Source organism: Pimephales promelas, chromosome 19 (genome assembly GCF_988280905.1).
Source record: "Pimephales promelas chromosome 19, fPimPro1.hap1.1, whole genome shotgun sequence".
NCBI lineage: Eukaryota > Metazoa > Chordata > Actinopteri > Cypriniformes > Leuciscidae > Pimephales > Pimephales promelas.
In genome coordinates, this window is record NC_142787.1 from 31,227,960 (window position 1) to 31,241,312 (window position 13,353).

Here is a 13,353-nt window from a genome sequence, read left to right on the forward strand (position 1 = left end):
ATAAAGCCATTCGGGTTTTAACTTCCACATACCGTCCCCATCGCAAATGATTTTATCATTGTGTTTCCATTTCATTGGGTGTGACTTTCCTCTTCCCTCAGTGTCACATTTGATCAATCCTGGAGTTATGGGCCAGTGCTCAAGTGTTCTGGGCACTCATAAAGATTCACTTAATGGATTTGTCCATTGGCACAGGAACCACAATAGAGTCTGACCCGCTCCCTCTGGAAAGATGCTTTGTTTACTTGTGAACTTGTCAGTTGTGGCACGCACCACGTAAAACGCTTTGGAGTGCGTCCGATCAAAGAAAATCTGTCAAATTATTGTTTTAGTCAGAATTGTTCCAGTAGCAATATCCAAACATGATTACTTCAGAGCCAACCCTTGTAAAAACATAGTTAATTTCAGTATATTTAGGTAAAAACAGTACTTATAATATACTTTCAAAGAATATGCAAACTTAAAGAAGTAGTTCACTTTAAAAAATAAAGGTTTTTGATGAAAACATTCCAGGATTTTCTCCATATAATGGACTTCAATGGGGTCCAAATGAGAGTTTCAGTGCAAACTGTTCAAAGGGCTTTAAACGATCCCAGACGATGAATAAGGGTCTTATCAAGCGAAATATTCAGTCATTTCAAAAATAAAAAACAAAGTTTCAGTTTTATAAGCTCAAATGCTCGCCTTGCTCTGTTCTGTGATGCGCGTTCGTGACTCTCCTGTTCGAACTCGTTCATCACAATGAACGAATCTTTTCCCGAGTCAACTCGTTCATTTCGTTTGTTAAATGAACCAAATGACACGTAAAATTCGTTCATTTTGATGAACAGGAGAGTCACGAACGCGCATCACAGTACAGAGCAAGGCGAGCATTTGAGCTTATAAAACTTAAACTTTGTTTTTTATTTTTGAAATGAGCGATCGTTTCGCTTGATAAGACCCTTATTTATCGTCTGGGGTCGTTTAAAGCCCTTTGAACAGTTTGCGCTGAAAATGTCATTTAGACCTTGAACCGTTTGGACCCCATTGAAGTCCATTATATGGAGAAAAATCCTGGAATGTTTTCATCAAAAACCTTAATTTCTTTTCGACTGAAGAAAGAAAGTAGTAAATTATCAGAAAAGTTTTTTTTTTTTTTTTTTTTTTAAGTGAGTACTTGCTAGTACTGTGAAAATCAGATAGCCTACGTAATTTAAAACTCAAGTCCTATTGGAATTGGGGACTTCAAATTGGGGAATTTGGTCATTTTCAATGTGAGGTACCTGTACTCAAATATGCTCCATGTAATCTTTACACCACTGTGCAACAAATGATTAATGCAAATGTTATCACATAGAAGTTCATTTCAAATGGGACACATCGATAAGGCTTTTTAATCCTAAAATGCTCCTGTTGTGTTGCCGCTTCCAGCTGGATGTTAGGGTTGGATGGGCTTGTATCCAGCAGAGATGTGTTGTGCATTGACTCGACGGACTCCACATGAACTTGAGTAAATCACTGGCAGAACTGCAGGGCGGTATGACTGTATAATGCTCAGAGTGCGGTCAGAGCACAACAGCTTGTTACCGCTGATTAATGGAGACAACCGGGCACCATCCGTTAACGGCAATGCAGGCAACTGTGTCAGTGGAGCACCGCTGCAGGAGGCCAAATGAGGACAAATCACAGCCATCTATCTGCAGACAATAGCACGCTAGAATCAGCAAGATTCACGCGACTCACATGAAAAATGAAGTGTGTTTATGTTTATATATATATATATATATATACATATCATGTTTGTATATATATATATACACACACACTGTATTTTAATTTAGGACACGTAGTCGACATTTGAAGTGGATAAAAAAAAAGTTAATCAAAGTTGTGGTAAGTTCAAAATTCATGTATAACTTTAAAGAAAGGTTCCGAACTTTAAAGAAATCCACTTCAAATGTTGACTACTGTCTTTGGCAGTGTTGGGTGTAACTAATTACTATAATTACTGTAATTTCATTACTTTTCCCTTGAAAATGTAAAGTAAGGGATTACTCTTCATTTATCTGTAATTTATTTACAGTTACTTCTGATGTAATTGAGGTAAATACTGTGTATAGATCAATCCGATCTCACAGCGATCCGTATGCGTTTTATGAGGAATCTAAATCATACGACCGCACTTGTACAAATTCGTATGAATTATTGTAAAATATGTATGAAAAAAGTGATCAGACATAAAACAATAGTGGGTTTAACATCAAAATGTATTGTCTGATGCTAAAAAGTATGTTTTTATAATGTAACCTTAAGGATCATTCATGCAATTTTATAGTATTTATTTGAAACAATTAAAACAGATTCATGTCTATCCTTGTATTATTCAGCTGGTTGAGATTGATATGGGATTTTGAAAGTAATTAGTAATTAAAAGTAGTTAAATACTTTTTAGAGAGAGTAATTAGTACAGTAATCTAATTACACTGTTGAAGAGGTTACTAGTAACTAATTAATTACTTTTTAAAAGTAACCATGGTCTTTGGGGTACAATGTACTCATTGTTTTCATGTTGTATTGCAAAACACTTTTGCTGCTATTGTGGTGGGTTACATGTAAGGTTTAAGGATGGATTAAGGGGTCAACAGTGTAATTATAGATGTAGGCCTATAATTACATTCAGATATTTTCTAAATTTAAGTACAATGAAAAAAAAACATGAATAGATCCAATACATTGTACACACGCAACGCAAAACTTTTGAATAAATAATGACACCATAAGAACCATACATGAATCCTAATGCATCAGCTCAACATGCGCTGACAGAAAATACAGAAAATATAACCCTCAATATTTTCATCCATAGTAAAAAATAGCATATTACTGCTAATTTACAATTTACACACAAAAGTATTTGAGAACAAATAATGTAATTGTATTAATCAACCTTCTATTACAGTGTAAATAATATTGACCTTTTTAATAGTGTAAATATCTAATTATTTAAATGTTATTTATTCATTTAAAAACAATCATCAACACGTGCATCTTGGCGCGAGCTCTAGGCATTTGAGAGACAGCCGTGGCATTTGTATCTTAGAAGCTTGCGGAAAACAAACAACTATCTAAGCAGTTAATTATCAAGGGTCGCTCCTAAAGTTACTTTTCAAAGCCAGGGATTTTAAATAAAATGGCAACCCTAAATAAAGACCCCAGGTGTTTACCTCCACAAAGCCTGTTCAGTTTTTGCATGGATAGTGTGTTCATTAAGGCAAGCATGCATCACCACATAGACGAACAGACCTTCGGTTAGGGAGATAACATCATCCTCTGCAATAGGGCGATTATTCATCACTAGTGTAAGACTGTAAGACTGTGTGTGTTTGGGCAAGAGAGAAAAGAAGACCAGCCACGAGGAGAGAGAAATGTTTACAGAGGCTTATTTAAGAGAAATGGAGTGTATCCTTAACCAGATTAATGAAAATGTACTGAGAGTGGTGCTGTGACTTGGATGCAATTTCTTCAGTAAATAATTACATAGAGAGTCACTATTAGGGAAGTAATTAAAAAAAAAAACCTTATTATTATTTTTTGTTAAACTATCATATTAAGCATTTAATTAGAGCAAATTGTTCTGTGGGACAGATTCAGGTTTAATTAAAAACATTTTGTAAATGTTTTATCTTACCTCAAGGGCAACCAAGATGTATAGGTGTCTTTGTTTCCGCAGTAGTTTCAATTTTGATATTTTTAGGTCAAAGCGTTCTTGTCTGTCAGTCATATAATGGAGGTCTATGGTCACCACCTCAAAGAGCATGCACAGAGAAGTCCAGATTAAACATGATTTAATGACTCGTGAATGTAAGTACACATTGATGGCCAAAGACACGAAACGAGCGGTTTGTGTGAGAAAACCAACAGTATTTATATCGTTTTTACCTCTTGTAACCACAGCCATGTCCGAGTGATCTGAGGGTGCAGGCGTTTTGGTTGTGGTTACAAGAGGTAAAACGATATAAATACTGTTGGTTTTCTCACACAAACCGCTCGTTTCGTGTCTTAGTCCATCAATGTGTACTTACATTTAGGAGTCATTAAATCATGTTTAATTTGGACTTCTCTGTGCTGCTCTTTGAGGTGGTGACCATAGACCTCCAGTGTATGACTGATAGACAACAACGGTTTGACCTAAAAATATCAAAATTGAAAATACTGTGGAAACAAAGACACCTACATCTTGGATGCCCTTGAGGTAAGATAAAACACACCAAAAATTTATTTCAAAGTGAACTATCACTTTAATTGCACACTATGCACAATGGAGTGTGTTCAATTGCTGCAACACGGTTTTGAAAACTATCGTTTTGCTACTGATAACTTCAAGTTAGCTATAATCTCTAATACTGTAGAGAATGGAGAAGTTCGTCTTCAACATTTATCGCATTTTATCCAAGCTGTGCATTTACTGAATGAGCACTGTGCCACTGTTCGTCCGACTGTTACTGCACTTCATTTTATTCTAAATAGTTTTAATTTACTGTATTTTATTTTTATCATAATTTTTATTTTTCATTATTTCTTGTTTTTTATTTTAAACTGTTTTAATTATTCTGATTTCTTTTGATTATTTTTTATGTAAAGCACTTTGAATTGCCATTGTGTATGAAATGTGCTATAGAAATAAACTTGCCTTGCATTTTGTGTAATTTGGCCTGAACAATAATAATGTGTACTGTATGTATGTAGTCCAATGTGTCCTTCACATTGTAGGATATCTCACAGAAGAAATGATTGTCGTAAGGCTAAATTATCATATCATAATTATCAGCTCCTATTGAAAATGAACCATATATCAAACCCTTTATAAATATCACAAAATTGCCAGAACGATGCTTGGTGTGTTTGTGAGGTTACAGGTAACAAGACGTGACATGAGACACACAGCAGCAATATAGCGTGCTCGATGTGAAAATCTAATCTTGCTTGGTGAATTATTTCTGTGTGTGTGTGAGTACACCATCATTTAGCTGCTTTTATAGACTCTTTATCATCCGCTTACCCTGGTCATCTGACAGAAACCCAATGGTCACTCAGCACAGCAAATTTCCCATTCAGCCATAATAAAAGAGTGAAATGTAGGGGCCATATTTCCTCTGTAAAGGATCCTCCTGTACCACATTTCACACACTGTTAATCTCCATCGCCCCAACAAATGCATCCAGATTGAACCCCGTCGAGAAGGAGCGAATCGTATTTGTCTATAGATTCAATTAACAGCTTTAATTACAGGCAACATTAAGAGCTGTATGCGCCGATAATTGCAGTTAATTGAATATTCTTTAAAAAAATATATTGCTGTATATATACATATAAACATTCATAAAACAAATAACTTCCACTGCTGTGAGTCACTGCAATATAATTGAGGCTAATCAATGCGTGTTAATTATAATTACAGGAAAGAATCCAACTGCTAATATTATTATCTCACGGACTGCTGTTACTGAACAAGCACAATCTGACATACTCAGCAAATTCGCTGTCATCTGATGTCTCATCCCAGGTCCTCAACATCTCTGAAGCTCATTTTCTAGTAAGAAAGGAAACTGGGGCGAACTCAAAAAAAATGAACTAGGAAGGTTGTTCACTTTACATGATATATTTATATTTAGCTTACTTATAATAATTGTGTTTTTTGACTTGAAAAGTTTTTTTTTCTATTAAGGTCTATGAAATTACGTCTCAAATTAACAGTACAAAATTCTAACGTGTTGTCTAAACACAAATTATTTATGTTAAGTAAAAAATTCTTACATCCAGAGGGTGGCGGTATAGTGCGAGCCGACTGCCATTTTGCCCGAACTTAATTTGATTGTGTTCAATCTGCTTAAATATATGTAAAATCCATTTGTGTTGGATTAACTGTACCTGAGTGGTGCTTTTAGTTCCCAGCATGCTTTGCATATGGTTGAATTAAGAGAGAATACATGTTCAAATTAAGTGTTATTTTATGTGTTTTTAAGAAAATAAGAAAAGGGGAAGACTTGGTAGTGCGTAATTGAGGTAATGTTAAACTACATTGCAATTATTGAACCATTTAAATTACAGTTTGTTACCATTTTGGAGAAGAGTGAACCATTTGATTAGCCTGAAGACTCATTCAACAGTATTTACATCATACGCTTTGGCAGATGAAGCAAGTAAATCTTATTATGTTGCTTAAAAGTGCTATTGTTAGCTAATAGATGACTATAGTCTAGAAATTGATAATATGTGACACTAAAATAAATTCTATAGCATTGGATGAATGAATATGAATTTGAATACCTGAATCATGTAAGGGAGCCTTTTTAAATTCACTAAGCTGTGCCCAACCGTAGTAAATAAGTTGAATCAACCTTAATGAATTAAGTTGACCCAACGTAAGTACATAATGCTGAAATAAAGCAAGTTAATCATGTGGAAATCCTTTCCATGATTTTTTTCATGTTCATTCAAAGAGTTATATGGTTTCAAATTATTGTAACCATTATTTTAGTTTTATTTTATTTTATTAGTATTATTTTAAAGTATTATAGTTTTGGGCATTTTTTTCACGCCATATTATTTCTCTGCGGTGTCTCTCAACCTTAATAATATTTCTTTATGCCCCCAGAAACCATAAAATAAAAGATTACAAGAAAGAAGGGAATAAACGAAGACGATTTTTAAAAACCATCTAACGTTTTAATGTAAAATTGCCTAATTACTCATACATTATGAGACTCGAAGCTTGACATATCATCTCTCGGGAGTGACTTTGGTACCCAAGCAAATTGCTTTCCCCTCTTTAACATCTGATTGTTAAAATTAATGAAGAATAACATTCAGCTCCGACTAATATAACGCTCCTGGGAGGCCGTATCATTGTGTCAGATATTAATAACTCGTCGAAAATATCACAGCCTTTCATTAGTACAGTTGGCATTGCAATGTTCGTGGTGACAATTTCCTGGATTTTGTCTCGAAACAAACCTAGAATCTTAGTAAAATAGTCAAGGTCTTTCCAGTAGCTCACGTTGAGATAAGGCATGGAGCCGGAGCAGATGTTGCAGGGTCTGTCCTAATTTGCTCTTATTGCTCCTCCTGTGGAGCTGAACAAAATACAAACAGCATTTCGCAGCTTCCCCGCCCCTCGTGAGACGCTTGAAATTTCCTTCCCCTGTTCTGTATTCTTTTATATGGGGGCCGACACTTATACTGTGGCAGTCGCTCATCAGATGAAGCGCAGCTTATCATAAATGAGTTGCAAAATACTGTAATCGAATGTCTCCAGCTGGGAACGATGAGACGAGCACATGAAACAAAAGTCAGCGAGTGAATGAAAAGAGAAAAGTTTTCACTGCGAGCTCTTCATGTTCTGGAAGACTTTTAGGTTTGGATTGTATTATGAAACTATGATTCATGCCATTTAGTGACTGTATATACATTTGCATACACTGTTAAAAGTAAAGCCTCTAATTAGAAGCAAAAAAAGGGCCTTCGTTGCATAGAAAAATCGGATCATTCATCTCTAATTCTTTAGAAAGGCTCAGTATTGAAAGAAATGCTGCAAATTGTACACTCTAAAGTAACAACGCTGGGTTGTTTGAACCCAAATTTGGGTTAAATACACTCTAAAAAATTGCTGGGTTGTTTTAACCCAACTTTGGGTCAAATATGGACGAACCCAGCCATTGGGTTAAATTTTTAAATTACATTTTAACCCAACGTTTGGGTTTGTCTATATTTGACCCAAAGTTGGGTTAAAACAACCCAGCATTTTTAGAGTGTATGAACAAAATTTAACTGTTGGGTCAAAAATGTAATTTCCAATTTTAACCCAACTTCTACTCTCACTTTCAACTGTACATTTTTTATTGCATTTTTAACCCAACATTTGGGTTTGTCCATATTTGACCCAAAGTTGGGTTAAAACAACCCAGTATTTTTAAGAGTGTATGAACAAAATTTAACTGTTGGGTCAAAAATTTAATTTCCAATTTTAACCCAACTTCTACTCTCACTTTCAACTGTACATTTTTTTTATTGCATTTTTAACCCAACATTTGGGTTTGTCCATATTTGACCCAAAGTTGGGTTAAAACAACCCAGCATTTTTAGAGTGTATGAACAAAATTTAACTGTTGGGTCAAAAATGTAATTGCCAATTTTAACCCAACTTCTACTCTCACTTTCAACTGTACATTTTTTATTGCATTTATAACCCAATATTTGGGTTCGTCCATATTTGACCCAAAATATGGGTTGAAACAACCCAGTATTTTTAAGAGTGTATGAACAAAATTTAACTGTTGGGTCAAAAATTCAATTTCCAATTTTAACCCAACTTCTACTCTCACTTTCAACTGTACATTTTCTATTGCATTTTTAACCCAATATTTGGGTTCGTCCATATTTGACCCAAATATGGGTTGAAACATCCCAGTATTTTTAAGAGTGTATGAACAAAATTTAACTGTTGGGTAAAAAATTCAATTTCCAATTTTAACCCAACTTCTACTCTCACTTTCAACTGTACATTTTTTATTGCATTTTTAACCCAACATTTGGGTTTGTCCATATTTGACCCAAAGTTGGGTTAAAACAACCCAGTATTTTTAAGAGTGTATGAACAAAATTTAACTGTTGGGTCAAAAATGTAATTGCCAATTTTAACCCAACTTCTACTCTCACTTTCAACTGTACATTTTTTATTGCATTTATAACCCACTATTTGGGTTCGTCCATATTTGACCCAAAATATGGGTTGAAACAACCCAGTATTTTTAAGAGTGTATGAACAAAATTTAACTGTTGGGTCAAAAATTCAATTTCCAATTTTAACCCAACTTCTACTCTCACTTTCAACTGTACATTTTTTATTGCATTTTTAACCCAATATTTGGGTTCGTCCATATTTGACCCAAAATATGGGTTGAAACAACCCAGTATTTTTAAGAGTGTATGAAAAAAATTTAACTGTTGGGCCAAAAATGTAATTTCCAATTTTAACCCAACTTCTACTCTCACTTTCAACTGTACATTTTTATTGCATTTTTAACCCAACATTTGGGTTTGTCCATATTTGACCCAAAGTTGGGTTAAAACAACCCAGCATTTTTAGAGTGTATGAACAAAATTTAACTGTTGGGTCAAAAATATAATTTCCAATTTTAACCCAACTTCTACTCTCACTTTCAACTGTACATTTTTATTGCATTTTTAACCCAACATTTGGGTTTGTCCATATTTGACCCAAAGTTGGGTTAAAACAACCCAGCATTTTTAGAGTGTATGAACAAAATTTAACTGTTGGGTCAAAAATATAATTGCCAATTTTAACCCAACTGCTACTCTCACTTTCAACTGTACATTTTTTATTGCATTTTTCATTTTTAACCCAACATTTGGGTTTGTCCATATTTGACCCAAATATGGGTTGAAACAACCCAACATTTTTTAGAGTGTAAATTCTAAACTAATTGATTATATTCAAGATTTTTTATTTTTGTTATTTTTATTAAACAGTACTGAATCAACCTAAATATGTATTAGGTCACACCAACAAAACTAAATGTAAAACGTAAGATCAGGTAGAAATAGCTTTTTAAATATAACAATTGCAGGTTACCACTTTTCACATTGTACTCGCATCTCAAAGAATTTAGAAGATATCACGTATCATTCATATGTCAAGATCTTGTCAATGCACCCTTCCTTCCTGAAGCTTAAACAATGGCAATGGCAACTGATAAAATGTGGATGTGAATGGAAAGTCACTTTGGATAAAAGTGTCTGCCAAATGCAGAAAAATACTCTTTGTATTCATGTTAGTTTCCTATTGTTTATTTTTTAACCAACCTTTCCAAAACGTTTTTTTAACCTCTAAAAATGTAAATGTCAAGTAAAATAGAAACTTGTGAGTTCAAGTTTTTATACACACTTAAAGTCCCGCTGTGAAAATCAAGATTTAAATGTTGTTTATATGTCTATGTGGTGTTTTTAATACGCTTTAAGACAAACTATGTGCAAATTCACCAGTCAACGCCATTGCTGAGTATTTTCTCTTTAAAATGGCGTGCTGGGCGGTTTGACCAAAAATGTATATCACGTTTTTTTTTTTCTTTTCTTCCCAAAATTAATCCGGTTTTCCGGTTTATGACGGGTTTTTTTAATGCATAATCAGGTGTTCAAAGCATTTTCTGGTTAAGAGAGGAATTACTACAATAAATTGACTTAGGATGGTCTATTTTACCATCATTTGTGAATATTGTAGAATAGAATAGCGCCCAGTAACCTTTTACATTTACGAGTCATTAAATCGTGTTTAATTTGGACTTCTCTGTTCATGCTCTTTGAGGTGGTGACCATAGACCTCCATTATATGACTGACAGACAAGAACGGTTTGACCTAAAAATATCAAAATTGAAACTACGGCGGAAACAAAGACACCTACATCTTGGATGTCCTTGAGCGATGCTAAAACATATCAAAAATTAATTTCAAAATGAACAATCCATTTAAGATATTTCAAAATAAGTACAAGTGTTTATAATTCAAAGTCCTGCACTATGCAGAATTATTAGTATTTTGGTTACACAATACACTGTATCTGGCATTTAATTCAATGTTTAAAATATACATAATCCCATAATTATTGGAGCTGAAAAAATTAAAAACCTAGAATGCTTTTTTAATTCAAATAAATAAAATCATTTAGCCATGTCTCATGTATCTCTTTTAATTAAGGAAAAACAAATTATTTTATCAAGTTCTTTAAGTGTGCCTAAAGTTGTCATTTTCTTGGGGAAAAAAGTAGGTGTCAAGCCCTGCGATTCAGATTTTTAAAAGATTTGCCCAAATAGAAAGAGATTTGTCGAAGATGTCGGGATGGGCAACAATTAATCGCATCCAAAATAAAAGTTTGTGTTTACATAATATATGTGTGTGTATAAATAATTTGTATATATAAATACCCACACATGCATGTATATATTTAAGAAAAATGTGTTATTAATATATCAAAATTTATATTTATATATAATATTAATTGTGAATAAATATATATAAAATATATACATGCACATATTTCTTAAATATATACATGCATGTGTGGGTATTTATATATACAAATTAATTATACACAGTACACACAAATATATTATGTAAACCCAAACTTTTATTTTGGATTGGATGCGATTAATCGTTGCCCATGCCTAATCGAAGAACAAATATTAGAGTGAACATTGGTGTTTGTTGCGTCTTGCTTGGACAGACAGGTGTAAAGTTGTATTCTGAGTTGATCTGATGGCAATCGGAGTTGTGTTTACCCTGGATTCGCTCTCAGCTGTCATGACATTAGAGCGTAGATATATTGCATGGCAGGAGCTCTTAAGACTGTTTGTAAGCTATAGACTCGTAAAGAGACAGGCTTTTATCTCAGTATTAGAGTAGCAGGATTCATCATCCCTGTGTGGTCCACCAAACTAATTCATATGCGTGGCATCACCCCAGGAACACTTGAGATAAAATCCGAAAGAGAAACATCCAGTTCTAAATACTCCTGTTCTCGCTGCGGTCCGTCGCTGAGTTTGAGGGGATGTAAGGTAATGAACTGTGGCTTAGGGAAAATCATTGGGGGAAAATGGATGTACACAGGCTTGAGTAATCACTTTAAAGCAAGTTTAGCTCTACCCTTGAGACAAGTAAAGCTCCATGATCAAATACAGCACAAAACAACCTTGAAAAGTCCAGGATTTTTCTTTAACCTCCCAAAAAAAGATAAATGGGGGGAAAAACATAAATATATATATATATTCTCCCCATCTGGGATTTTAATATTGGAAAGCACTGCCAAAAGCTTCTTGTTTTCATGCCAAATGTGAGAGGCCTTTTCCACACGAGACGACTTGTGCCAATATTCTTTCAACATAATAGGACTAGAGTATAAATGGGCCAATATGCCTTTTATAATAATCATAATAATATCAATAATAATAACGATGCTATTGTCTCTGTACTAAAGCCAAAGCTGGAAAATGTTTACTTTCCATCAACTAGACAGCAATAAAATAAAAATCAATGGAATAACATTTTGATTAAAACAACAACATCGTTCAGCAGTTGTGTCTTTAAAAATGCATGTGTATATTTTCTCCTCCCCAGTTTGAAAACCTGTATGTTAGACAATATTGTTGCAAATAGTATTGAATTTAGTTTTGAAAGCAACAAACAAATGTCAAATGTTTCATTATATTGTAGTAGTTTTTTTTTTTTTCATTGAATTTTTGTATAATACAAATATAACAAGTAGGGATGGGCAACGATTAATCGCATCCAAAATAAAAGTTTGTTTACATAATATATGTGTGTGTAGTGTGTATAATTAATTTGTATACATAAATACACACACATGCATGTATATATTTAAGAAATATTTGCATACAGTACTTTATATATATTTACACATTATTAATATTATATATAAATATAAATATTTGATATATTAATAACACATTTTTCTTAAATATACACATACATGTGTGGGTATTTATATACAAATGACAAATTTGCAAATTTAATTAATATACAAATTAATTATACACACTACACAAACGTATATTATGTAAACACAAACTTTTATTTTGGATGCCCATCCCTAATAACAAGACATCAACCACCCCAAAATAAATAAATAAATAAATAAAATAAAATAAAATAAAATAAAAACTCAGATTTTTATATAAAACAGGACCATACCATAATAAGGCAGATTTGTGTATTATATTGTAGTTGCTTTGCCATTGTTTCTTAAATGTTTAAAATGGACTTTGACATCAAATCTTATTGAATTATACCACTATATCAATTACCAACACAATGCGTACAATGTCTGATGCCAGTCTGTGTTTAAAATCGGTTCTGCGAGGCTCTGTTAGCACTTCAGCTTTCTCTTTGTTGACTGTGCCAAACAACCGTGTGATGGGAATAGGGCTAAGGCTTTCTGTGAGCATTAAAAAAAGTTTAATACCCCCAAATGTGTTATAATTTAAATGTTCACTCACCCATAACTCGTAATCTCTCTGCACCAACTACCACCTCATGGTCGTCCGCAGAGAAGAGCAGTTTTCCTGCACTTGATTTTACCTCCAGCATTTTGCCCCGTGCATGAACTCCATGAGCACCTGACAAAAATATATTTTTACAGTTTATGAAGAACATTTTCCATGTGCCCCCTAAGAATCTAACTCAAATCATACTATTATATATATATATATATATATATATATATATATTAGGGGTGTAACGGTACATGTATTTGCCCCGAACAGTCATGGAATGGACGCCACACA

The 13,353-nt window shown here is 33.6% G+C and overlaps 1 protein-coding gene across 3 annotated transcripts in view; it reads right to left on the minus strand.

Annotated features, from left to right (window-relative positions):
- The window catches only part of sgcd (sarcoglycan, delta (dystrophin-associated glycoprotein)), a 225,730-nt gene that overhangs the window by 28,630 nt on the left and 183,747 nt on the right, over positions 1-13,353 (minus strand). For all 3 annotated transcript variants that reach the window (XM_039676954.2, XM_039676953.2, XM_039676952.2), the window contains exon 5: positions 13,066-13,185. In XM_039676954.2, coding sequence (XP_039532888.1) covers positions 13,066-13,185 — 120 coding nt within the window. The remainder of the gene's footprint in view (positions 1-13,065; positions 13,186-13,353) is intronic.